Source organism: Stenella coeruleoalba (genome assembly GCF_951394435.1).
Source record: "Stenella coeruleoalba genome assembly, chromosome: 5".
Classification (NCBI taxonomy): domain Eukaryota; kingdom Metazoa; phylum Chordata; class Mammalia; order Artiodactyla; family Delphinidae; genus Stenella; species Stenella coeruleoalba.
Genome location: NC_137150.1, coordinates 48,482,592 through 48,509,390, shown reverse-complemented (window position 1 = coordinate 48,509,390; position 26,799 = coordinate 48,482,592). Strand labels below are relative to the sequence as shown.

The following is a 26,799-nucleotide window of genomic DNA, read 5'->3' as shown; positions in this document are numbered from 1 at the left end:
TAGTAATACTTACATAATTAAGAATAGAACTTTCCCAAAACACTGCATTGTAGCAAATATATTTAAAGATGAACTTAACTGATAATTGTGAGTGTTACAATGATAGCAGATACAACTAAAATACATGCATATTATGATAAAGAATAATACAGCATTATGAGAAGAATGACAAGACAAAGATACTCAGTCTTCAAGCTTTCTTTACATGTCATTCTGGAAGAGCGTCAAGCCATGTCAATTTAAAATAAAATTATTTTAGCTAAGAAGCAGATAATGTGATGAAGAGAATAGATCAACTTCAGTCACTCCAATAATCCTAAATATAATAAATTTAAAGACTAATTTATGTAAAGGCAAATGCTAATTATCATCATGTTAGAGGAAATTTGGTAACTACTACCCTTACAGAAGTATGACATCACTACAGCAGCTTTTAAAAAGAAATTTTGTTCATTAGATGCTTGGATTAATGAAGATGTGAATTAAATATAGCCTCTCCATTTCAGCAGACTTCTTAAAAAGGCTGAGTCTTAATTTTCTTTAATTTCTTCACATTCCAATAAATTCCTATTGAATTTAAGCCAGAATAGATTAGTTGAACATTTTTATAACTTTATAAATTGTATTTAAACCCAGTATATTAAATTAATACATATGCATAATTAGATTTCTTAGATAAATTAAATACTAAGTTTGATGTATGTTATACAAAGGCAGTATTTCAAACTCTATTTAATTAAGTCAATCCCACTGGTGGCAATTTATTGTAAAAATGCTGCATGTGCTGTAAAATGGTGATGATCTCTACAGTTTAGAAGAATTTAGTTTTACTAAGTCTTCTACTTGGTTCCTATGACTAGGAACCCCAGAGAAAATACAACTAAAGAAATCAATACCAATAGAAAATACATTAATTTTGTTACAGGTATAGTTTAAAAGCAGAAAACAAATGATGCACGGCAGAAATAAGAAATAATGTCACCATGGTGTCTGATCAGCAGTATAGGAACTGACTTTGAGGAACTGATAATTTACTGTCCAAAGATTAGGCAGTGAAATAAATCAATATGTGGGAAAAATGGGAGGGGGAAGAGTGGTAGTAAATATCAGAATAAATCTGAATTTTCTAAGTTCATTAGGAAGGAAAAGGACTACTGTGAAACTGCGACCACCATGAACTGTTGTGGTTTAATCTATAAAAATGTAAAACTCGAAACTTACAGAAAACTCAAGTATAAAATGTTTAATAAACTGGCTTTCTGATAACTCAAATGTTCACTTATAACTGAAGTTAATTTCTTAACTATTTATGAATATAATTACAAATTCAGAAGACAAGTGTTTTATACTATGCATTAAGTTTCTATTTAGAAAATTCTTCTTAGGATTTTATATTTTAAAAAGTGCATAAGAATATGAGAGGCTTATCAAAAATTATCAAAACTCAGTATATTTTCCTCATCTCCAGTAATCTAGAAACCTATTAAAACAATCTGCATCAAATCTGAAACTGTCTTTAATAAGATAAAAACACCAAATATCTATTTAAAATTCACTTTGAAAATGTAGTCTCAGATAATTCAAATCAAAAGTACTGACCATTGGTTTTATCCAGAATACTGAGTTCTAAATGAACAAAATTTATACATAGTTTTCTAGTTTTTAAGAGAAGCACTTTTTGTTTCATTAGAAAAGTTACCTCCAATGGACTATATTAATAGAGAAATAGCACAATTCTTACTCAGTACCTAAATTGTCTTAGGCAGAGATACGAATTTTTTTCCCCCATAGTTTATGTACTGGTCTGTGGCGCTTAGTAACAGCACCACTCTTGGGCTGATACTATTATGGATTTTGTTTAAATTTTGAGGGGAAGAAAATAAACACATCCCACAGGTCATAAGTGAATCATAAACTGATAGATTCCACTTGAGTAAATGAAAGGCAATTCTAAAATGAAAATAAATATGGAATTAAGGCAGCTCTAAAAGACAGTAAAACTTATCCACCCCAAATAGTGCTACTGTAGTATAATTCATTCCTTTAAAAGCTGTGTGTATAATGTAGACATAAAAGCCAAATATCAAAATAAGCATTGCACAGTTATGATGCAGCATCAGGTGCTTTTACTTCAGTGAATGAAAAATAATGGCCACAACTCAAATGAAGGGTTAATTTAATATGAATATATGCACCTTACCAGAGATGTTTATGTTTACTACCAGAGACGATTTAGCAATTCCATATTCCTCACAAAGTCAGTATAATTGTTGTAAAAAAATCAATTGTGGTTCTGAATACCCGTTCACAGTTGACCTCAACAATGTATCTGATGTAGGAGACTGATTATCTGTAACAGGCAGAAGCATGTGGTGGTCCTCAGTCCCAAGTGGAAGAGTTAGTGGTAAAGTCATATCAGAAGGCTTCACATCCAAAGTTTCTGATAAAGGACTTTTTTGTATGGAATCTTGTTCACTCAAGGGATGATCCTCTATACTGGAATCTAGAATTTTATCTGTACCTGAAATGGAAGATAAAAAAATTCACCATCTTTAAAAACAAAACAAAAACCATGAGGAAGACTCAATCTATTTACCACCCCCAGAACTTGCATTTCAGCCCCACAGCTTTAGTCACACAGTTTCCTTTTTGCTGATTTGCCCTTAGCATTATCTATACAAATCCATTACGGGGCCTCAAGATTAGGTTTAAGCACCATTATAAAAATGGACTTAACTGTGCTAGACCAGGGTAAGCTGTTTCCTATCTATCACTCATTTGTCAGTTTTTCATATACCACCTTGTGACATCTGTCTATCTTACTGGTATGTAACATTCTACTTAGGTGTGCCTTGAATGCTCAACAGACTATAAATTCCTTCAAAGTAAATGTCTAATTATACTTCTCTGATTCCTTCAAAGTACCTTATAGTGCTACACACATAGTAAGTACCCAGTTTATTCAGTGAATGTATTAATGAATAGTTCATATTATTCTGTGAGTTCAAGTTCAGAGGTATGGCACTTTCATTTATTTTCAGAAGAAATTCTGTGTTACTCAAGGGAGTAATTACCCCACTGACTAAAGATACATTTTTCCCTTCAAATTTTCCACTAGCTTTACCACGCACGCTCTTCTCACTTCCAAGTACTGACGTGATTTGAATCTCACTAACCTTGTTAGACAAAACTGCATATTTGCTTTTTTAAAGTTATGATTCTGTTTTTGCCAGACTATTCTTCAGTTCAGCCAGCCAAGAATACAACCTGCGCTCTCTTGTTGCGATGACTCTCTTCACAATATTCTCTCTGCCTGGGATGAACATTCCCTTTCCCATCTCCACCCTTTGAACTCTTCTCCACCTTTCAGTTTCCCTAGAATTAAGCCTTTCCAATACTCACCTCAGAAGGACTTAATCTCTTCTTCAGTATTCTTGCATCTCTATTATATCCTGTATTTTGTGTTGTAATCAGTTATTTATGTAGATTTCTGGTCTCCCACACCAGATGGTAAGCTCTCTGAGGACTAGGACTATGCCTTGCTCAACTTCATGTACCCTGCATAGTTATGTGTACTTTAGAGGTATTTAATAAATGCCTGTTGAATTAATGACTCACTGAAGTTTTCAGACATCACTACCTCAATCCTTACGATGTTTATATTTACTATCAAAGACTATCATCTCTACACAGTGAAGAAGACTAGTGTTTTGTTTCTAATCATGACAGAATGGTAAGCACAGTGAAACTTTCTCAAGGATTCATTTTAAATAACAGACTAAAAATTGTGTAGTCTGGCTTTCCATTTCATGCATCGTAACAATTTGGGGATACCTGTTTCCCTATTTCCTCTTATACATTTTTGGACTAGCGTTCATGATGCTCCTTTCTTCGCATAACTACAGTAAACCCCAGTTAACCTAGATTCTAGTATGGGAAAGAGTGATATATAGTTGTTTATGTATTCTCTCATTCTTGCAATCGTTCATATATCAGGTTATTTATTAACATCTTTATTGGAGTTTAATTGCTTTATATATATATATATATATATCAGGTTTTTAAAGGAGGAAGTATTTCAAGCAATGTTTATTACAAGGTCAATATGGAAAGAAATTCAGAGTGAACTCATCTGCACATTATAAAGCTACCTTCCTCATACGTGTGCACCTAGTTTTTAAAAATATATATCTAATATAAACTGTTACAATGTGTATCTCAACATTTTAAGGAATAGTACAAATATGAGAGCACCAAATTTTTAAAAAACAGAAGCATTTACCAGAATGGACTTTCGTTTTGTGCTTCTTTAAATTTTTAATATCTGTGTAAGAATTTCCACATAATTCACAGATAAATGGTCTTTCTCCTGAAAAACAAGTTAAAAAATTAAAATCTCAGTATTTCAGAAGCTACTAAGGCAAAAATATCAATGTTCACGAACACAATGCAAACATTATATTGTTTAAATTTAGTTTCAAGTTACCATTTTAATCTCTTGGTTCTAATATAGTGAAATGAAAACTTCTATACGCATAGGCACTCCATTCCTTTATAATACAAAGTGTACCTATTTCAAGGAAAAATCGAGCATTTTCACTAACAGAACCTTCAAACTAAAAAAAACTTACTTTTTTATTTCTATCAGACATTTAGTGAGTGCCAATTATATGCCAGACTCTGGCTAAGAGATGTAGCTGGAGGAAAAATGCGTAATTATGGTTTCTGCTCTCAGGTAGCGTATAAATTAGAAAATCCTTTAAAAATACTCACAGAATAAAAATACTACAAAATTATAATTCTTTTGAAATGAGAACTGTTCATTGCTTTATAATGCAAAAGTAAGGAACTGAGGATATAGAAGTTGCCAGTAAACTTATTAACTGTTTACTACTAGGTGCTCACACAATACTAGATAGGGATTACAAGAAATAACTTTTAGAAAGAAAAAGTACAGTACATTTTCAAAGTGGTGTTCTCCTTTGTTTTAAAAATTTTTGTGTGTATTTCATATTTTCTTCATACTACTTATATACTACCTTTTACAATAACCATGTCAATATTAAAATATATTCCTAAAACGTGCATACTGAACATTGTTTAATAAGAAAATCTGATATTATCTTGGTATTATCTATTCCTTTTCATTTTTTGGTATTATCTGTGTAATTTTATCCAAATCATTTAAAAACCATTGATTATCTGGCACAGTTCTTAGAAAATCTACACAATTCTTGACCAAATTTAATCCATAATCCAAACAACTAAAAAAACAAAAATAAACAAATAAAAAGTTGATATTCATACATTAAAATATAGCTACAGTTAGAGTATGATTAGATACCATCTAGTCCATAATGGTTTAAAGTCAAGGTTTACATAAAAAGAAATTAGAGAGAACAAAAAATAATACGTTCTCCCTAAACACAGACCTGTATGGGATCGAAAGTGTTTGTTGAGCTCTCCTGAGGAAATAAAACTTTTCCCACAAATACCACATATGTATGGTTTTTCACCTAGATGGAAAATAAAAGATAGCGAAGTGGTGTACTATACCAATATAATATTTATCAATTACAATAATCTAAAGTAAGCTGTTCTAAAATATTATTTAAATTAAAACCTCTTTGTATTGTATTTCAGAGGTATTTTCAATGTGATCCAACTTAAATGAACATTAGTAATTACTTTACACTGTGCATGTAACCTGATGCTTTTCATATAATAAAACTTTCTCCAAATATCCTTCTAGTAGACTAGAGGTGGGCAAAAAGTCTGATTTTTATATAATTAAAAACATGAAAATTCATCAATCCATATTTCAATTTTTGCTATCTGTAAGATTATTAAAGGGGAATAAAATCATTTAGGAAAGATCTATTAAAAAATTACCCTACAAAAAAATGAAAATTTTTGAACAACAGGTTTTGCTTCAAAATTGATACTTTGGGTTTGAAGTATCTATTTAATTTGCAAATCTTACAATGTCTGTAGAAAAAGTCCTAAGAAGTTATTAAATCAACGTTCTACCCAAATTCACCCCAACCCCTTAACTTTACAGTTTTATCCAAGGGAAATGAAGCTTCAAGACCCTAAGGAGTTCTTCTAAGGTCATAAAAAATGTCTTATTAACTCAAGTTTATATATTGTCAAAATTATCTGATTTTAATGTATATAAGTTACATGATAAAAAATTTCACCCACTGTGTATTATTCTAGAAAATAAGTCTGCTTTTATATCTAATATTTATGTGAAAATCAGAAACACAAAAAGCTTCAAGAAGCACAGACACAACAGATATAACTACAAAGCCTATAACCTACTTTTTGTAAAGGCTCAATTTCCCTTTTTCTTTTATTTACAACTTTCCTTGTTTTAAGCCACCTCTGTGTCAAATCCTTACCGGTATGTTTTCGAGAATGAGTAATAAGAGAACTAGAGACAGCAAATGCCTTCCCACAGGTGTCACACACATAAGGCTTTTCTCCCGTATGCCTTCGAACATGATAGGTCAATGTGCTGGCTTGGGCAAATCGCTGTCCGCACCTATCACATACATATGGCTTCTCTCCACTATGCTTCCTGTTAGTAAATAAATATAAAGATACATGCTGGCAAGTAAAACAATCTAAGGATCATGCCACACAGCAAACATTTTTCATACAAATTCTTCATGCAGTATCTTATTTCATTTCATCTTAACAGATCAACAATATGTATTTAAAATCAACAGTTTTCAATGTATACTGTCAAGAATAAATGTTTTGGTTTTCAAAACATTAGTTCTGAGACTAGTTCAAAGTTTTGCCATCAGCCTTATGTGGTAGTCAAGTGTGCCCATAATACTGCAGGCAATTATTTTTGTCTGTCCATTCACTCAATCTTCAAAACTCTTTCCTCAAACCTTCAGCACCTCCTCACCCATCCTCACTCTCAGCTGATGTCCTTGCTTCCTGTTTCACTGAGAAAAATTTAAGGAATCAGAAGTAAATTTCTACCACACAAATCTCCACCTATAGGCATCTGTATCTATAGGGTTTGCTTTTCTTAACTCTAATATGAGAATGACAGTTCTTCTGAATCCAAGTACTCCAGTTTATATACTTAAGATACTATCCTCCTTGCCTACTCAGTGATCACTCTTGCAATTTCCTCCATCCTATATCATCTAGTTTCACCTCCCCTTTGGATCGTAGCATACAAATATACTGAAATATCTCCCATCTTAAAAAAAAAAAAAGACCCCTGACCTTACCTGCTCCTCTATTTTCTGTTCCCCTTTAGTAAAATCTTGAGTCTCCAATGGTTCTACTTTCATTTCTTCTCTACTAGCCTCTGCTAACACTGCTTTTGTCAAAACCACTGCTAACCTCTCACTTTGCCAAATCCAATAGTCAATTCTCACTCTTAATCTCCCTATCAGAATTTGACACAATGATTACTCCCTCTGAAATCATTTCCTCCACCTGGATTCCAAGACAGCCCAATCTTCTGGTTTGCCCCTATATTGGTTGGTCCTTCCTAGTCACTTATAGTGACTTGCCCATCTCCCAGAACTCTTAGTTAGTGTGCCTTATGACTCCATCCTTTGATCTCTTTTTTATCCATCTTCATTCTCTTGGTGACCTCATCTAATGTTATGACTTTAAATACTATCTACTCAAACCAGTCCTGACTTCCAGACTTAGATAACCAACTATCTAATGCACGTTTCCATTCAGATGTCTAATAGTCATCTCAAATTTAACATGATCAGAACTCTACTCAACTCCTGTACTCCTACTTCAACTGCTTTGTCCACAAATCTCCACTTCAGTTAATGGTAATTCTATCTTTTCAGATGCTCAGGCTCAAAACCTGAGAATCATTTTTAATTCTACTCTTCTTTTTTTCTTTCATACCCCACATCCAGTGTGCAGCAAATTCTGTTTGTTGTACCTTTAAAATACATCCAGAATCTGACTACCACTTATCTCTTCCACTGCTATCTCTCGGACCTGAACACTGTCACTCTCACTTGGGTTTTATCTATAGCTTCCTAACTGGTAACTTTGCTTTCACTCTTGCAATCCTACAATCTTTTGCTTAACATAGCATCCACAGTGATCCTCTTACAATACAAGCAAGATTACATCACTTACTTCTCATTCTCAAGAGTAAAAGCTTTATAATGACCTACAAAACCTTCACCATCTGGACACCCTAACACCATTCTGATCTTATTTCCCTCCCTCACTATTCCCCTCCAGGCACCATGGCTCCCTTGCGGTTCCTTCACTGTACTAAGAATACTGTGTAAAAAAAAAAAAAAAAAAAAAAGAATACTGTGTGGTGGTACCACAATTAGAACTCTACTGTCCTGAATTCTCATACAATAGTCTATTTAAGGCTATAGTGAATGACAGACTCAAAGATCAAACATCTGTTTTTTTGTTTTTATTTTTACCTTGCATGAATCTTGAGATTGCTAGAAGTTGCAAATTGTAAATTGCATACATCACATTTATAGGGTTTTTCCTCACCATGATGCATGCGACTATGGAAGACTAGCTGGCATTTCTGAGCAAATCCTTTATCACACAATTCACATTTGTATGGCTTCTCACCTAAAAGAAAAGTAAATAAAATTTATATTTAGAAGGAAATATTGTTTTAGTTGCTTAAGCCATACAAGCTTTCAAAAGAGTTCATCAACCAGTACTAGTTTCAGTATTCAGAAAATATTAACTCTAGAAGTAAAAAAGCAAATAGGATATTTTTCCAGATTGATTACTGAAACCACCAGTAGAGTTAAAAGAAATTAGTGTTTCTTAGTCCATAATAGTGAAAAGTTATCAATCAGAGAAATACATAATGCATCTTAAAAAGCACAAATCTAAGTGTACCAATAAAGGTAAATATAGAGGCTGAGGAAGGAATGTATATATAATTTATGTTCAGAAGTTCGACAAAGAAACAGGTGGTGAGATGTGTTGGTAAAATCTGAGAATCAGCCTGAGTTGTAATTACTTTTTATCAGTTTTAATATATTGTCTGTTAAATATTTAGCAAGGTAGAACTAAATTTATGCTTATTTTAATTGTGAGGGAAAATGGTTTAAAGAGTTCACACACTGGGACTTCAGAGTATCAGTTACAACAAAACAAATAGCCATTAAATACTTGGTCACAATTACAAAGACATTTTCAAGTCTAACATGCTCAATACTTTTATGAATACAAGTATATACCAAATTTTGATCACAGTCAACACTGTATGTTAATATGTTTATAAAAATATTATTCCGGTCACAATATAAAAACAATTATACTTTCCACAAACCAGTCTTACCTGTATGAGTTCTTACATGCGTTTTCAGCTGGTTACATTGGGTAAATGCCTTTCCACACAAGTGGCAGACATAAGGTTTGACTCCTTTATGTATTCTCATGTGCCTTCGCAAGCTGCTGGCTTCTGAAAACACTTTCCCACACGTGTTACACATTGGTTTGGCCTTGGAATACCTCTGATCCAGCTCTTCCCCGGAGCTCTCCAGCTCGTAAGAGTTCTTGACACTGGCTATATTAGACATAGAGTGTTCTTTCAGAGCACAGTTTGGCTGTGATTTTCCACGTTTCCGTTTCACTGTGACAGTTTGCACAATATCTTGTGCTGGAAAAGTATTTTCCACAACTGATGTCAACTCAAGTTCTGAATTATTTCTTTGTGCAACTTGTTCTATTACAGGTGTGGACAATTTATTTGCATCTAGATATACTTCAACTGATGCATTCTCTAAAATGTCACTGGGATATTGCACTGTTTTATTCTGCCCTGTTTTCTGGGAGTTGAAGGCCTTCTTCTTCTTTTTACTTTGAGATGACTTCTTTGCTAAAGCCCCTTGTTTAGGATTTGCCTGAACTAAATCTGTAGACCCTTCTGATTTCTCCCGACTGTTATAATCTCGTAGAGTAAGGAGACAAGTCTGTTGATTCAATTCAATGTTTCCGGTAATACTAGATATCTCTGTAGAAGAGGGATTAGCAATAAAAGCAAAATCTTCCATCTTTATTTTACATTTAGTGACCACCTCTTCCACTTTGAGATAGTCAGCAGCCTGATGGATTTCTTTAACATTCCAACTGTAAGGAAACAAGGCTAAATGACAATGTTCTGATCAAAGAAAAAACGTTTTTGAAACAGAGCTACACAAATATTTCTGTCTTTTAAAGACCTAATGAAGTAGAATGATACAAAAGGCCTAAGAGAACAAATTTATAAAAAATTTATTCACTCAGAATGTTTAGGCAAAAATCTCCAGTTTTACAGAACTTGAAAAGATGAAAAGTAATGGATTATTCATATGTACAACCATGGAAAAACAAAATGTTAAAATTTCTACTTGTTAAGAAAACAGCTGGAACACGAAAGTGGCTGTTAGCAATTTACTGCCTCCTCCCATTTCTCCTGAGGCCTCTTCAGATACCAACCAACTTTTCTGGACTGGCAACAAGAAGAGTCTAAAGAAATTATTATCTTCCTCTGCTCCCCTGTGAAGAACTTCAACTGCACTTCTCAAACTTTCCTGTGCATGTGAGTCACCCAGGGATTTGTTAAATGTAGATTCTGATTCAGCAGGTCTGCTTTGGGCCTGAGCATCTGCATTTCTAACATACGCCCTGGTGATGCCAATGCTGCTGGTCCATGGATCACGTTTGGAAGAACAAGGTTTTAGAATGCATTAAGCTCTCTCTAGCAACCTTCTCAGCTTTTTTTGTGTATGATCCCCAATCCAAATTAGCTAGAGAGTTTGTCATATTAGAGTTATATAGAAAAAATTAATGTTCAACATTCGAATCAATATTTACTGAGCATTTCACTTTATAAAATGCTTAATCTGCCAACTCAGGAGCCTGCAGTGCGGGGTGGGGTAGGGTGGGCAGCTGCCCATTAGACCAGCAGAGCAGGACTGCAGGGGTGCGGCCCTCCCTCCCCTGCCCTTCTGTTCAGATACCCAAGGGGCCCATGTGCACCCCTGGGATCACATGGCTGAACACAGGACCCCAGAAGTTTCCAGAGTCTTTGCCTACCAGAGGGGCTGTGGCGGCCCTGCTGGCCCATCTCTGAGGAGAGCATCCCTGGATGGGGCAGAGCTACATGTGGCTGGGCTAGACAGGGAGGGGTGGGGCAGTGGGCTGTGGAAGGGGCTGATGGTAGCAGATAGGGTGTTGCCGCCTGCCTGCAGGTGGGGAGCACCCTGACTGAGTGGGTGGCAAAGCGTTGGTCACCAGGCCCAGACACCCAGCTCCTTTGGCTATAGGCTGACATCAGAGTAGTGGCTCATGGGAAGTGGTTAGCTGGAAGGTCTGAGGCCTGGCTCACACAGTCAGGGAGGAGCTGGGAGAAGGGGACAGTACTGTGAAGGCAGATAAGGGGCAGCAGCCTCAGGTTTATGCCCCCCACTCCCCTGGTATTTTCCAAGCCAAAGCCAAAGCCTGCAGCTTACTTTTTAAAAAAATTTTTTAAAAAGAAAAGCAATTTATAAAAGCAAAAAATTAAAAATCTCCTTACTGTTAAATCTTTTAATATGTATTGTTATATGTATTGAATAAAATATGAAAAAAAAAGAAAAGAAAAAGAAAAAAAAATTTACTGAGCATTTACCATGTGTGGTACTGAGAGCGATATTAAGAAATATCAAATAGTCTCTGCCCTCCAGAAGTTTACAATGTAGTGAAAGGCTGGCTGTTCAGTTACACTAGCAATGGCTCTGGATCACTAGCTGAATTAATTAGAATAAATCAGCATCTTTGGGTGCTTCAATTTTCTTAGCTGTAAAGTCAGAGAGCTGAGTTGGTATTAACACTAAAAATATGCCCTTTTAATTATCTGACAATGGATACATACATAAACATACACATATATACACACACACACACCCTCAAGTAACCTTCCTAGTTGTCATTTTCCCCAGATATTATTTAATTCTTCAGAAAAATTAAGTAGATTTATAGGCTAGTTTGGAAACCTAATCACCACTTTTAGTGAACATTTTATTCTCTGGGAAAATCCATCCCAAGTTCCTAAACATACTACAAATAAACTTTTGGAAAACAATCTGTTTGTAAACTGACTCCCTTAGCTAAGAAAACATTACTTACAATAGTCTTTTCTTATGGCCTTTGGCTATAATTCTGGAGCAAATAACGAATGATCTTTGTAATCAAGTTAACTCCCTGTTTGCAAAGATATAGCATGAATGCCCCAAACATAAATACAATCTTATTCATCTTCCATACAAAATGTTTTTTGCATGTATATAGCACTGTCACTCTCTAAAAACATTACATTTCTTAAGCATTTTTATTGATTCTGTTACACAGTCTATTATTAAGTTACAATAAATGAGAGAAACTATTAGAATGAAAACCAAATTTACTCCATCACTTATTATACTTAGGTCTCAAATTATAATTGTGCTTAGTGCTTCATAAAATGAATCACCAACAAGGTGAGATAGCCTTTAAGACCAATACAAACTAGTATTGAGTCACACACTAACTGTTCAGTACTGAAACAGTAATTCATACAAATTATTTGTCTATTTCACAGATAGCCTATAATCTCAGTTACAGTTAAGAGAATCAGCATTTGTTTATGTCAATAACTGATCTGCTTTTGTTTATAAGCATGAAGTTAAAGTGCCTGCAAACTTGCTTTCACTTTTTGAATAGTCACTGAAAGTCATTTAATTACATATTGCCAGGTATATGGCTAACTGCTTTATATGAGCAATTATAATCCCCATTTTACATACAAATGAAGGATCAGAGGTCCAAAGAAGTTAAGTAACTTGTCCAAGATCACAGAGTGTTAGAACTAAGATTTGACCAAGGTAATCTAGCTCCTGAGTCCACTTAATTCTTTATTACTGTTTTCTTAATCACTAAATTGTACAGACTTTCTATTTTTGGTATATGTCTTCTCTTGCATTTGTGTCTGAGCTCAAACAATTAGCTCCCCAGCTCCCCAGGAAAGACATGTATCAAAAAAGACTGAGCCAGGGACTTCCCTGGCAGTCCAGTGGTTAAGACTTCACCTTCTCATGCAGGGTGTGCGGGTTTATTTCCTGGTCAGGGAGCTAAGATCCCACATGCCTTGGGGCCAAAAAAACAAAACATAAAAAGAAGCAATGTTGTAACAAATTCAATAAAGACATTAAAAATGGTCCACATCAAAAAAAAGAAGATTGAGCCAAACATCTGGCTCTTCTTCACATTGGTTTTTTGCATGAAGGGTCAAAGTAAGGCGCTCTTCATTGTGTTCCAATTAGTTCAAGATTTTTGGGGCTTCCCTGGTGGCGCAGTGGTTGAGAGTCCGCCTGCCGATGCAGGGGACACGGGTTCGTGCCCCGGTCTGGGAAGATCCCGCATCCCACATGCCGCAGAGCGGCTGGGCCCATGAGCCATGGCCGCTGAGCCTGTGCGTCCGGAGCCTTGTGCTCCGCAACGGGAGAGACCACAGCAGTGAGAGGCCCACGTACCGCAAAAAAAAAAAAAAAAAAAGATTTTTGGTAAAGTTATTTGAAAAAGGGAAACCACTAAATTGAAGATCAACCAAAATTCACTGGTTTTGTGATTATTTTATATTATGTATTCTAAATTTTTAGATCAGAGGCACTTGTATAGCCAAATATTCAGTAAATTTAAATAACATCATATGACATTTATCTATGACACTGCTTTATTCCTTTAATCAACTTACACGGAACTGACTCAAAAATTTCATTACATCAAAATTTAAAAGCAATTCCAAACAGCATGAATGGTTCCTTTTCAATAGGATTAAGGAACATCCTAATTCCAGCTTTTCAATAAGTATATTTCCACGATCAGCTGCAGTGTAAAGAGAGGGAAGAACTTTGCTTAATGTGTACATGCATGTATCTATAGAGATCATCTGGAAAACAAGGAAAGAATATTTACCGAAGTGTTAAGAGTGGTTATCAGTGGGTGGCAGAATTTCAGGTGTTTCCTTTTTTGTTTTTTCCCTAATTTTTCTCCAATAAATGCAGAATTAATGGGCTTGTAGAGTAGGATAGAGAAGAGGAAATAAAGGAAGGAAAGTAATGTTCATTGGGAGGTAGTAAATCCTAAATCTTCACAGTAACAACCAATGTAGTTATCATCTCATTTTTACAAATGGAGAAACTGAGGTCCAGAGAGGCTATAGCTTGCTCAGAGACATGGTGACTTGACAGGCAAGATCTAATTCTAAAGCCCATAATCTTTCTATGTCAGATGATGATCTATTCATGTTTACACTTTCATAAAAGATGGAGAAAAGAAGACAGGAGTAAGTTGATTGGTTTCTCTTTCCTTTTATCCCCACCACCTTTCCCTCAACAACGAGTAAACATATTAGTATTAATCTAATTATACAGTTCATCACGTATGAAAGACACAAAATGCCTGCATTATCAGATTCCTCAGAACCTACTTCTTGTCAGTGCAGTGACAGCATTAAGCATCTCAGAGAAGCATCCTAGCATCTTAGACCAGACTTAAGCATTAGCACTGATAGCTCTACCAGGCAACAGGAGTCATGGCCATTAACACGCCAATGAAGTTATTTTCCTAAATCAAGATCAGGAAGAGGTCCTGCAGGTTGCTATTTACAGCTGGAAATGGGAGCACTATTAAATGAACAGAGATTCTTCCTTCTTTCTCCACCTATACCTCCCCACCCCTAACACCTTAAGAGGTAGGGGATAGAGAGTGAGAGAGAAGACCAGAGGAACATAAAGACCAAAAAGCAAGGGGAAATTGGAATTCAATTAAAATTCATCATATTTTGATCTTTAACTTTACAAAACTGAAATCACAAGCTTTGTTTCAGTAGATAAATCAAATGTATCAAAAACCATACTTTAATCGTATTAACATCTATACTTTTTGTGCTTATGAAATGTGGTCTGTTTATCTCAAATCAGAGACACTGACTTCTTTATTAAAAACAATACTGTGCACATCAATGTTTGAAGACTCAGAGTTCAGGGACTAAATGGAAAAAAACTAATCTGCTTTAGCTCTAAAGACTATTGACCAGCTTTTATAAGTGGAAATAAAATGTGTACCTTACCTGTCAAGATTTAAAGTTCCTGTGTATATAAATTCCAACAGTTTCTGAAATCCATCAGCCTTCACCTGACTCTGATCAAGAAAGACATTGTTCTCTGAAGTGCTTCTGTAGATCGCACCAAAATACTCACTAAACGAGGCAAGCACATTCCTATGAGCTTTAAACTGGAATTCCCCAATTACTATGGTGCAGTCACAAAGAAAACCTGCTTCCCGTTGTTTGTTCAGTCTCTCTAAAAGGTGCTCACAGTGGTGCGAATACTGCATTTTGATATCAGAATCGAATTTTACCCTTGCTCTAAAAAACAAAAAGAAATAGTAAATCAGTAACCCTAAGTTTTCATCAAACTTTTCACCCAAGCAATTGGTGAGTGAAGAGACACAGAACATGAACTAGAATAAAGTCTGTTCTCATTTTATATCCCCAGAAAATTCTTATCAAACAGATATGGATAAAACTGCCGAAGGGATAAATGTCTTTCTAGCTTTTATTTTAGCTTGGTAAACTAACACAATCCTTTGGACACGTCAATAAATGGCGATGTGCGAAAACATTTTCCACAAAGTGGAAAAACAAAAAGCACCGCAAAATTTCACGCTTTTGCATCAGTTGAACCTTCAGACTTTCAAGCTCAGCAGGCACACGTATATTACGAAAAAAATTAATAAACCACTAAGAAATGATTTCTTGGGACAAAGGGGTAAAGGACACGGTATGAGTTCTTTAAAATTGCTCTCAATCGCTTCTCGGCCTTTTGGCTAAGATCAAATGTAAAACTCTCAAATCACTGAAACCTGTTAGCTTCCTCGGAGCATAGTGGCTTCAAACGCAAGGTGGGCGCCCAGGGGGCGGAGAACCAGCAGGGCCAAGAGTTGTCAAAGGTTAGGTCACTCGCCCCAGGAGGCCACACCCCTCCCTACCCCGCCTCCACTCGAGGTGGCATCGGAGAGTGACTGCGAAAGCCGGTCTCTCCTGGCTTCCGCCTCCCTTCCCTTCGCCGAGCTCCCACTCCCGCGAATTCCCACAGCAGAGGTTGTGGCCAAGGCCAACACGGGGGCTGCCTCGCCCAAGCTTTCCACACTAACACCTTCACTCCGACCTGAGCGCGAACTCCAAGGAGCCTGCCCTCCAGTGCCCCTGGGTCTGGAGAGAGCGGGGACAGCAGGCTGAGGGCGAAGACAGAACTCACCTATAGTAACCCAAAGGGGAACACAGTTTCTTCACTCTCTCTCCGCCATGTTGGAAGGACGTCACCGCGCCACGCTCCACCTCTCCCTTCTTCCTCCACGGCGACGTCACATCCGGCTCCGGGCGTTCCGTGGCAACACCGTACGCAACATCGGAGGGCCGATGCCGGCCTGTGGGGAATAGTCTGGCGTACAGAGACACCGCTACCTAGCATGCCAGGAGCTAGGGAGAAACAGGGAGAGTCTTGGATACGAGATCTAAGGGCTCGCTCACAGCGCCACACCTGTCTTCCTCATTCTGAGCATTCTGGTTGGAGGACAGTCGGCATCTTGGGCTCCGCCCGCGTTCTGGGCCGAGGCTGAACCGCGCTGCACCGCGGGCCTCTTTCCAGGAGCCAAATAGCGCATTGCATGCTGGGGCTTGTAGTTAGTTGCTCGTCTTCTCCCATCATCCTCCCCTTCCTTGTGGCCCCACGAGTAGGAGCAGCTGCTGCGTGTACTCGGGCTCTGGGCCATGGGAATTTTTGAGCTGAAACTGATCACCCCTTTTTAGTTTACGTACCCGAAAGCTCTTGGGAACCCACGAGTCTTGTTTGCATCAGCCAACTGGAGCCCAGTTTCCAGGATACCCTTACGTGGTGATTGCAGTCTGAGCTGCATGAAAGCGGAGCAAAGCAGTAGGGTACACTGGGCATGCGCATGGGGAAAGGTGGGCTTTGTACCGGAAAGGGTTCTTTTGCGTCTGGACTAGAAAATTTTTAATACAATTATTTACAGATTTTGTACAGTGAGGGAAAGGGGTGCCAGTTATCTGCGTAATATAAAAAGACGCAGAAACGGTAAGATAAGTCGTGCTGATATGTTAGGGTGAATTCTTTCGTACTACCGGCGGACAACATAATCTAAGAAAACCAAAACGTCAACATTTTTTCTTGTTAAAAGTTGTAGCACAAAATAGATAGCTGGTGGGAGGCAGCTGCATGGCACAGGGACATCAGCTCGGTGCTTTGTGACCGCCTGGGAGGGTGGGATAGGGAGGGTGGGAGGGAGGGAGACGCAAGAGGAAGGAGATGTGGGAACGTGTGTATGTGTATAGCTGATTCACTTTGTTATGGAGCGGAAACTAACACACCATTGTAAAGCAATTATACTCCAATAAAGATGTAAAAAAAAAAAAGTTGTAGCACAGGGAGCTCAGCTTGGTGCTCTGTGATGACCTAGATGGGTGGGATTGCGGGGTGGGGTGGGAGGGAGGTCCAAGGGAGGGGGGAATATATGTATATATCCTGATTCATGTAGCTGATTCACTTCGCTGTACTGCAGAAACTAACAAAGCATTGTAAAGCAACTATACTCCAACTAAAAAAAAAAGTTGTGTCAGGACCACAGGAAATTTACTCGTGATTTTATATTAAAGGACAGTCTCAACTTGAATTTATTCTTTTCTTCTCTCTTGAGATTTTTTACAACTAGATTGTTTGCTCTCTTTGTAAATTCTTTCTTCCCGGTAAGAATCATGTTTGTGAAAAAACCCACAACCGTTAGGTTTATAAGAAAAAAAAAATGAGGCTGGTTCGTTCTTGATTTCATTTTTATGAATATAATTTTTTTCTGATTCCACTTTATTTTTGTCAGAATCCTTTTCAGTAATTTATTAATTCAGAAATATTTGTCTCTACTAGGTGTCAGATACTAAGAATATGGAAAAAGCATAAAACATGGTCTCTGGCGTTTAGAGAAATCAGCAATCTCAGGGGGAAAACTAATGGAAAACCAAATGACTTGTAATACAAAGAGTGCTGGGGGCAACAGAGCTTATTTTTTACGCGGTGTTTGATTACTCTTATTAGGATGTACATTATATTATTTTTTCAGTATCAGGTTGTGAGTTTTAAAAACTTTTTTAAAGTCTGAAACACTTCTTCCATGTGCAAGCCGTTAATAAAAAAACATTTGGTGAACAAGCAAAATAACATCCAAGTTGAAAGTTCAAATTCCCAAGGTAGTGCAAATTACTATCAGGATTATGTTTTTTAAAAAGCCAACATAACCCAATCCAAAAATGGGCAGAAGACCTAAACAGACATTTCTCCAAAGATATACAGATTGCCAACAAACACATGAAAGGATGCTCATCAACATCACTAATCATTAGAGAAATGCAAATCAAAACTACAATTAGGTATCACCTCACACAAGTGAGAATGGCCATCATCAAAAAATCTACAAATGCTGTAGAGGGTATGGACAAAAGGGAACCCTCTTTCACTGTTGGTGGGAATGTAAATTGATACAGCCACTATAGAGAACAATATGGAGGTTCCTTAAAAAACTAAAAATAGAACTACCATATGACCGAGCAATCCCACTACTGGGCATATACCCTGAGAAAACCGTAATTCAAAAAGAGTCATGTACCACAATGTTCATTGCAGCACTACTTACAATAGCCAGGACATGGAAGCAACCTAGGTGTTCATTGACAGATGAATGGATAAAGAAGATGTGGCACATATATACAATGGAATATTATTCGGCCATAAAAAGAAACAAAATTGAGTTGTTTGCAGTGAGGTGGATGGACCTAGAGTCTGTCATACAGAGTGAAGTAAGTCAGAAAGAAAAACAAATACCGTATGCTAACACATATGGAATCTAAAAAAAAAAAAAAGGTCTGATGAACCTAGGGGCAGCACAGAAATAAACACGCAGACATAGAGAATGGACTTGAGGACACGGGATGGGGGAAGGGTAAGCTGGGACGAATTGAGAGACATATACATATGACATATACACACTCCCAAAAGTAAAGTAGATAGCAAGTGGGAAGCAGCTGCATAGCACAGGGAGATCAGCTCAGTGCTTTGTGACCACCTAGAGGGGTGGGATAGGGAGGGTGGGAGGGAGACGCAAGAGGGAGGGGATGTGGGGATGTACGTATGCATATAGTTGATTCACTTTATTATACAGCAGAAGCTAACACAACATTGTAAAGCACTTATAGTCCAATAAAGATGTTAAAAAAAATAAAAAGCAAACATAAGGAATACCACAAGACCCTGTTTAAGTGGACGTAAACAGGGGGAAAAGGAGTAAAGAAAAATAAAATAAAAAGCAAACGTAAGGATCATCACAAGACCCTGTTAAGTAAGTGGGCAAACATAAGGAGCATCCTAAGACTCTGTTAAGTAAGTGGACGTAAACAGGGGAAAAATAAGAACACTGTTTCCGCCCGGTTTCGAACCGGGGACCTTTCGCGTGTTAGGCGAACGTGATAACCACTACACTACGGAAACCCGCCTGTCAGCAATGGCTGAGAAAGTCCTTGATATCGCTGTTGTAACGTGCAATTCACGAGCGCTTAAAGGTAGGGTTAGCGTAACTTTTAATAGAAAGAACAATGAAACCAAAAAAAAGGAAAAATAACCGTATGTCCAGTTGAACAGTATTACCATTTCAAAAGTTGGAATTTGCATACACTTTTTGCAAAGCCCCTAGTTAGAAATCGGGCACCCGTTGGTTGCACTTTTTTGCGGTTTACTTTCTTCTACGGAAAAGAAGTGTTATATTTTGCGTTACTCTGTTGAGAGTACCGGATGAGTTTCAGGGCTTTGGCGGGCTAGGAAGGGCTGGCCGCACGCGAATCCCGGAGTCCCGGCTCCCGCAGCGGGGCGCAGCTCCGCGCAGCACCAAACTCCCTAGCTGTTACTTAGCTAGCGAGAAAGCGATCCTTTCAGCCTCTGGTGGAGGGACTTTTGAATTTCCTCTGCTCTGTACTTGTTTTAGACGGCACTTGTTTTAAAATCTTCTACAGGGTGTGCAAAATTGAAGAGGTTAAAAAAGAAAATCAGACATCGAGATGCACCTTTTTGGCACGCAACATGAATAAATTTTTCTAAGCCTGAGCTTCATATGACCTAAGGAATATCGTTTTTCCTGCAAAGAGACAGACACATCCTTATGCCTAAAAATCAAGAATTTTTAGGGAATGAGAATGAGCTTCCATATTACACCGAGGGCGGGGGCGTGGGGTGGGTAACCTGATGGGATTTCTTAAAAAATTTAAAAGTGAGATTATACTTTTTTGGTTTTGAGTACATTTTGCTTAGAAAACACGGGGAAAGAAACACAACAAAGTACTGCCCAGAATATATAGAAATAATAATAAAAGTATTTAAAACCCACTTTAAGTCCTAGCACTTTTTCCCTTTCTCTTTTTACAAGTTGACGAAATTCTCTTTTTAGAAGTTCAGAAGCATGAACCGTACCTCCCCCGCTACGACACTTTACCCTGTCAAATCTCTCCACCTTTTTCCAGTTTCGAGGGCGCATTTCAGAGCTTCCCGCAGGCCCTTGGACAGATATCTACGAACCAGAATGTAATGACGTTGAGAAAGAAAACTGTTTTTATGGCTCATCGAGGTATTAGAGAAAGCCTCTTGTGAAGGGTTAGATTTGTATCTAGCTTTCTGGGAAGAAAGTCAGGTTTTCCTGATATTGGTATTCCCGGATTCCAAGGGGGTGAGGAGTGGCCCAACCCGGGTGAGACGCAATCGTGGGTGGCACTTTAGAGTGCACCTTGCATCCATCGAGTCCCCGGCCTGGGACTCCCCCCCGCCTCCCCGCCAGCCCCCGGCTCCCTCCAGCCCGGCTCAGGCCCCGCGGGGCCGTGCCGGGGTCTCTATGACGCGGCGTTCCAGGTCGTCTGACCGGCACATCACTTTCCGCGCTCCCCGCCTAGCCCGCAGCCAGGGCAGCCCGAGCGGCCGGGCGACAGGAGGCGGCGGCGTCATGAGCTACTACCAGCTACCGGTGGTGATCGACAACGGCTCAGGAGTGATCAAGGCGGGCCTGGCTGGGTCCCGGGAGCCCCAGTTTGTCTACCCGAACTTTATAGGCCGCGCCAAAGGCCAGACCCGGGGGGCAGAGGGCGCGCAGGAAGTGTGCGTGGGAGACCAAGCTCAGCAGCGGAGAAGCGCACTTTCCATCAGGTACCGCCTTCTCCCGGCGGGCAGGACCCGCGTGGAGGCAAAGTAGGGGGATCCCAGAGGAGAGGCCCAACACTGAGAGAAAGGATAAGAAGTGAGGAACAGGAAAGTCTCTGCCAGCTATCATTATTGCAAACGCTCGAGCCGCAAATCTCTGAGGGTACCACATACCTAAAGAGTGAACATTGCTTGCTCGCTGTATCTATTCAAATGTATTCAAACGTACAAACACAGTTATCGTTCATAAAATACAAGTTCATTTAGGAATGTTAATTCAAGGTACCTTTGTCTTCCGGGCTATTTGTTTTCAACTAACTGATATTAAAACTGTGAAGATTTCCCTATATATATATTTAAAGTCAAAAGGGGTATTCCAAAGAGGCAGGGAAGATGGAAAGCAACAAAAATTGCAGAGGAAGGTAGCTGGGCTATCTTTTGCTGGCAGTTACCATCTCTGAGAGGCTCTGGCGGGCACTGCCCATAAAGTGCTACTGGTAATAAATATGGGGATTAACCCATGTTTGAAGAGAGTAGACACTGGAAAAATTTAAAGCTGCCATTTATCTTATTGCTTTTCCTACAGCTACCCAGTGGAGCGTGGTCTCATTACTTGCTGGGGGGACATGGAGATCATGTGGAAGCATATCTACGACGATAACCTGAAGCTAAAGCCCTGTGATGGCCCAGTCTTGATTACAGAGTCAGCACTGAACTCACTGGCCAACCGGCAACGGGTCACTGAAGTGTTTTTTGAGCATCTGGAGGTTCCTGCCTTCTATATGTCCATCCAGGGGGTGCTAGCTCTCTTTGCTACTGGCCTCACAACTGGCTTTGTGCTGAATTCAGGTGCTGGGGTTACCCAGTGTGTACCCATCTTTGAGGGTTACTGTCTGCCTCATAGTGTCCAGCAGCTAGATCTGGCAGGTCTTGACCTTACCAACTACCTCATGATGCTGTTGAAGGAGCACGGCATCATGCTGCTTAGTGCTTCAGACAGAAAGATTGTCACAGACATTAAGGAAACCTATTGTTATGTGGCAATGAACTTTGAAGAGGAAAAGGCCAAGAAAGCTGATTGTATAGAGAAGGTTTACCAACTACCTGATGGGAAGACAATCAAACTCCATGACCAGCTCTTTCATTGTCCAGAGGCCCTCTTCTCTCCAAGTCTCCTGCATCTTGAGACCCCTGGCATTGATAAGATGTGCTTCAGCAGCATAATGAAATGTGATACAGATCTGAGGAATTCCTTTTTCTCCAATATTATCCTTGCTGGGGGATCAACCTCTTTCCCTGGTTTAGATAAGCGGCTAGTTAAAGATATAGCAAAGGTGGTGCCTGCCAACACCCCTGTGCAGGTTATTGCTCCCCCAGAAAGGAAAATATCAGTGTGGGTGGGAGGCTCTATTCTTGCATCCCTCTCTGCCTTCCAGCACATGTGGATCACCGCTGCAGAATTTAAAGAAGTCGGACCCAACATAGTACACCAAAGATGCTTCTGAATACAGATAAAATGGTTAGAAGAAAATGTTTTGAGTACATGTGACAGAAAACTTTGGATATTATATGTTTCTGGGAGAACAAAATATTTCAGTTATTGGAAGGTCCATGTCTCTGTTGCATTTCTATAATGGGGGAAAATAATGATGAAGCAGTCAAATAACATATTTATTGAGTAGAACCAAATTAAATGCTAGAGGAGACATTACTCTTTTAGTTTTATTTCTTTGGCTGTGCCGGGTCTTAGTTGTAGCAGGTGGGCTCCTTAGTTGCAGCATGCATCTGGGATCTAGCTCCCTGACCAGGGATGGAAGCCGGGCCACCTAACATGGGAGCATGGAGTCTTAACAACTGCACCACCAGAGAAGTCCTGAGAAGATGTTATTCTTTACCTTGGAGATCTTACACTTCCTTTGGAGGGAGAGAGCAATTTGTGGTACAACAAGATATGTGCCAAATGAGTGATACAGATTGAAGGTTGTTGAAGTTTATGGAAGGAAGTTTGCTATAAGGGAAGATTTCATAGCAGAGGTATGCCATCATGAATAGGGTGGTATTAGGATGGGTGTGGGAGCATAATAAAAGAGGGCAGATATTCAGAAGAGCATAGTGGAAATGAGCAAGAAGCTAGATAGGATGAACAAAGCATACTCAAGGCATGTTTAATACACTGGTTTTGTTAAAAATGAAGAGCTCATATCGAGCAGACTAAGAGCAATGACTAGGAAGGTAAATTAAGGCCAGAGACTGGAAGGCTTTGTTTTAAATGTCCTATAGGCAAAAAGGAGCCTTTAAAGATTTGAAAAGAGGAGACATAAGGAAATTAAGATGAATGTGGTAGTAGTTTGGAGGCTAAATTGGACTGCGAAAGGCCCTGGAGATTCAGTGATCAATTAGAAAGTTGTTAGTGTAGATATAAAGTAGTCAAGTCTTATACTCAAGATTATAAGCAATAGGAATTAAAAAGAAGAAATTATGAAAAACTGACAAGTCTTGGTGCCTAATTAGTTATGAAGGGGAAAGAAGGGTCTGAAATGACGAAGGTAGCTGAGAGAATGATGGCAATGTTGACATAACTCAAAGTATGTAGTATCTGCTCTATGGAAAGCACTGTGCTAAGTGCAGTAAGTGCTAAATCAGGAGTCAGATTGTGTCCTTAAGAAGACAGCAGTCCAGTGTGAGAGGTGAAATTCATACTTTAATTGCAATAATATAAGGTGGAAAGTGATTTAGTGTTCTAAGAGAAATATAAAATGGGACTTACAGGACTTCCCTGGTGGCGCAGTGGTTGAGAGTCCGCCTGCCGATGCAGGGGACACGGGTTCGTTGACCCGGTCCAGGAGGATCCCACATGCCGCGGAGCGGAGCGGCTGGGCCTGTGAGCCATGGCCGCGGAGCCCGTGCTCCGCAATGGGAGAGACCACAACAGTGAGTAAGCCCGTGCAAAAAAAAAAAAAAAAAAAAGGGGACTTACAGGAGGGAAAACAACTTGAAGGCTCAGGGAAGGCTTTTGGGGACTGGGCTTGAAGCTGAAATTTAAACCTAATAGAGTGCCCGTCCTTCTGAATTTAGGGGCAGTATATGTGGGTTCAGGTCCAGGCCCTGCCACCTACCCGCTGCATGATTTAAACAAATTGTTTAAATATTTTGAAGATCAATTTCCTCATTGATAAGTGGGGTTGCTAATCCTAATCCCTATCTGTCTCACAGGGTCCTTATGAAATACAAATGAGATAATGTCTCTATGGGAACTTTCACAATGTTATTTTTTGCTTATAGAATTAGACTATTTATAGGTCCAGCTCATGCTACTTCCTCCATAGTCAAAATCGATTATTTGTATCCTTCAGCACATTATATTACTTGTACTTTTATTGACCATTTAATTTATGCAGCCTTATCTTTTGGTTTGCTTGTCTTTCTCCCTTACTAGATATGTTCTTAGAGGACAGGGATTGTGGGCTTTCTCTTTTCATCTCTGTCCCCTTCCCTGATGACTTCTGTGGTGCACTCCCAGTAGATATGCAGTTATATAGAATTGACCAGAAGCACACTGATGGCAGAGGGAACATGAGGGCAAAGCCTCCAAGGTGTAAAAATCATGGGCATGTACAAGCAGCAGGAAGTAATTCAGTTTGGCCTGAAGCATTTGTGAAGAGGTGCATTTCATTTTTTGACATGTGTTTATCATTTTAGTGATTGTAAGCAAAACTACTAGATTGGATAAGGTGTAGAAAATGATTATCTGAGAGCAGTTTGAAGAGTCGATGCCGTACTCACTAGAGTCACAAGCACTGTAGAGAGAATTGTTGCAGGAAGGGGGACCCCTTCTTCCAGGGCCCGAGAGTGGGCTCTTGTCTAACACTCGGAAATGAATAGTCCGAGGAGACACACATGCTGACAAAGCAAGAGGCTTTATTGGGAAGGGGCGGCGGGGCAGAGAGCAGCAGGGTAAGGGAACACAGGAGAACTGCGCTGCCACGTGGCTCGCAGTCTCGGGTTTTATGGTAATTGGGTTGATTTCTGTGTTGTCTCTGGCCACTCACTCTGACTCAGGATCCTTCCTGGTGGCACACGCATCACTCAGCCAAGATGGATTCTAGCGAGAAGGATTCTGGGAAGTTGGTACAACACATGGACTGGAGTCTCCTCTCTCCTTTTTTTGGGGGGGCGGGTGGTTTGCGGGCCTCTCACTGTTGTGGCCTCTCCCGTTGCGGAGCACAGGCTCCGGACGCGCAGGCTCAGCGGCCATAGCTCACGGGCCCAGTCGCTCCGCGGCATGTTGGATCTTCGCGGACCGGGACACGAACCCGCGTCCCCTGCATCGGCAGGCGGACTCTCAGCCACTGCGCCACCAAGGAAGCCCTCCTCTCTCCTTTTGATCTTCCCCAAATTCTTCCGGTTGGTGGTAGCTTATTAGTTCCGCATTCCTTACCAGGACCTCCTGCTTAAGATAGCTCTTGCAAGTGGTTACTATGGTACCTGGCCAGGGCAGGCGGTTTCAGTCAGTGGTTCCCCTAACAGAATGATCCCAACCCCCTCACTTTAGAATTCTTAAAGTGCTTTTTTCCTAAAAGAAGTTTCGGCTAACCTGTTTAGATACATTTATCTAATTTAAACTTCAACATCCCAGAGAGATGGGCAAGACAAATAGTATTTCCATTTACAAATTAAGAAGTTGAGATGTAAAGAGGTTAAGAGATGTAAATTTAAAGTGTTCTCCAAAGTAGCTTGCTAGATTAGGCAGGGGCATGGTCCTTAACTGTGGTTTCTTAGGCAGTTAACCCAACAACTAGCCTGGAATATTCTGTACAGACTCTAGCCTCTTCATTGGGGTCATGGATGATCCTTTTCAGGTAATCTAGGGAAAGGAAATAAAATGTGAAATTTGCGTTTAGTTATATTTTCCCCTATCTTAAACCATATCGAACCAATCCCCTTAACATTTTACTTTTCTTTCAGATCGCGGTGCCGCTAGCGACAACTCCATGAAGTTCACCCAATTGAAGAGTTCAACTTTTAAGATGAGCCAGTTATATGAAAAACAGCATGTACCGGCCAATATAAAAACCTGCTACAATTTATGGTGCATTGTTCTTTTTTAACACTATCACGACACAACATTAAAGCAAAGTCAATGACTGAAAAGCCTTTATTTCCTAATAAAAGGGAGATTCAGTCCTCAATGTTGAGATCGAGAAGAGAGTAGTTATACGTAATAAAACAACCTCTGCTCAGGAAGGGAACAGGTCAGGATCGCGGAGGCAGCCCAATGAGCCAAGCCAAGATTCTGTTCGGGAATCTATTTTGGTAAAGTTCTCTAACAAACGTGATGATCCGAACTGAGAATTTGGCCCTACAATTTTTGTATGAACTCCATTTCTTTAAGATAGTAACGTGCACCTCGCCTGGTCTGTAAGAGATGGAAAACAGCGCTAAAAAGCATTCAAGTTAGTTTTCAAATTACAAGTTAATACGTCTGAAGAAAAGATCCAATCTTCCC

General features: G+C 39.2%; 2 protein-coding genes across 5 annotated transcripts; one reads left to right on the top strand and one right to left on the bottom strand.

The window, feature by feature from the left end:
* Positions 1-43: 43 nt before the first annotated feature.
* MYNN (myoneurin) lies at positions 44-17,173 on the bottom strand. 4 transcript variants are annotated; one of them, XR_013828598.1, is made up of 10 exons: positions 16,871-17,173; positions 16,311-16,479; positions 15,122-15,418; positions 9,332-10,122; positions 8,448-8,607; positions 6,405-6,583; positions 5,433-5,516; positions 4,283-4,369; positions 2,201-2,521; positions 44-567 (listed from the first exon to the last, which is right to left on the bottom strand). XR_013828598.1 is itself a non-coding variant. In XM_079923372.1 (9 exons), exons 1-9 carry the CDS (start codon positions 17,007-17,009, stop codon positions 2,259-2,261), a joined length of 2,169 nt encoding a protein of 722 aa, XP_079779498.1. In that variant the 5' UTR covers positions 17,010-17,173; the 3' UTR covers positions 44-2,258. The 4 variants fall into 4 exon arrangements, 3 of the variants coding, with proteins under 3 accessions (XP_079779498.1, XP_079779500.1, XP_079779499.1); XM_079923372.1 differs by having other exon boundaries at positions 44-2,521; XM_079923374.1 differs by having other exon boundaries at positions 44-2,521; positions 16,311-16,531; positions 16,871-16,969.
* Positions 17,174-21,099: 3,926 nt separating this feature from the next.
* On the top strand, positions 21,100-22,798 carry ACTRT3 (actin related protein T3; the record flags this gene model as incomplete). Its single annotated transcript, XM_079922434.1, has 2 exons — positions 21,100-21,299; positions 21,880-22,798. 2 exons carry the CDS (start codon positions 21,100-21,102, stop codon positions 22,796-22,798), a joined length of 1,119 nt encoding a protein of 372 aa, XP_079778560.1.
* Positions 22,799-26,799: the final 4,001 nt, after the last annotated feature.

What these genes read in the sequence shown, in the direction of transcription:
- MYNN (XM_079923372.1), bottom strand. Translation starts at nt 17,009, where the DNA reads ATGCGCATGCCCAGTGTACCCTACTGCTTTGCTCCGCTTTCATGCAGC. An exon ending in GGGTTCCCAAGAGCTTTCGG is followed by an intron (nt 16,480 to 16,870) that starts GTACGTAAACTA and finishes TATTCCCCACAG; the next exon opens with GCCGGCATCGGCCCTCCGAT. An exon ending in CAAAACGAAAGTCCATTCTG is followed by an intron (nt 2,522 to 4,282) that starts GTAAATGCTTCT and finishes CTTCCATTTCAG; the next exon opens with GTACAGATAAAATTCTAGAT.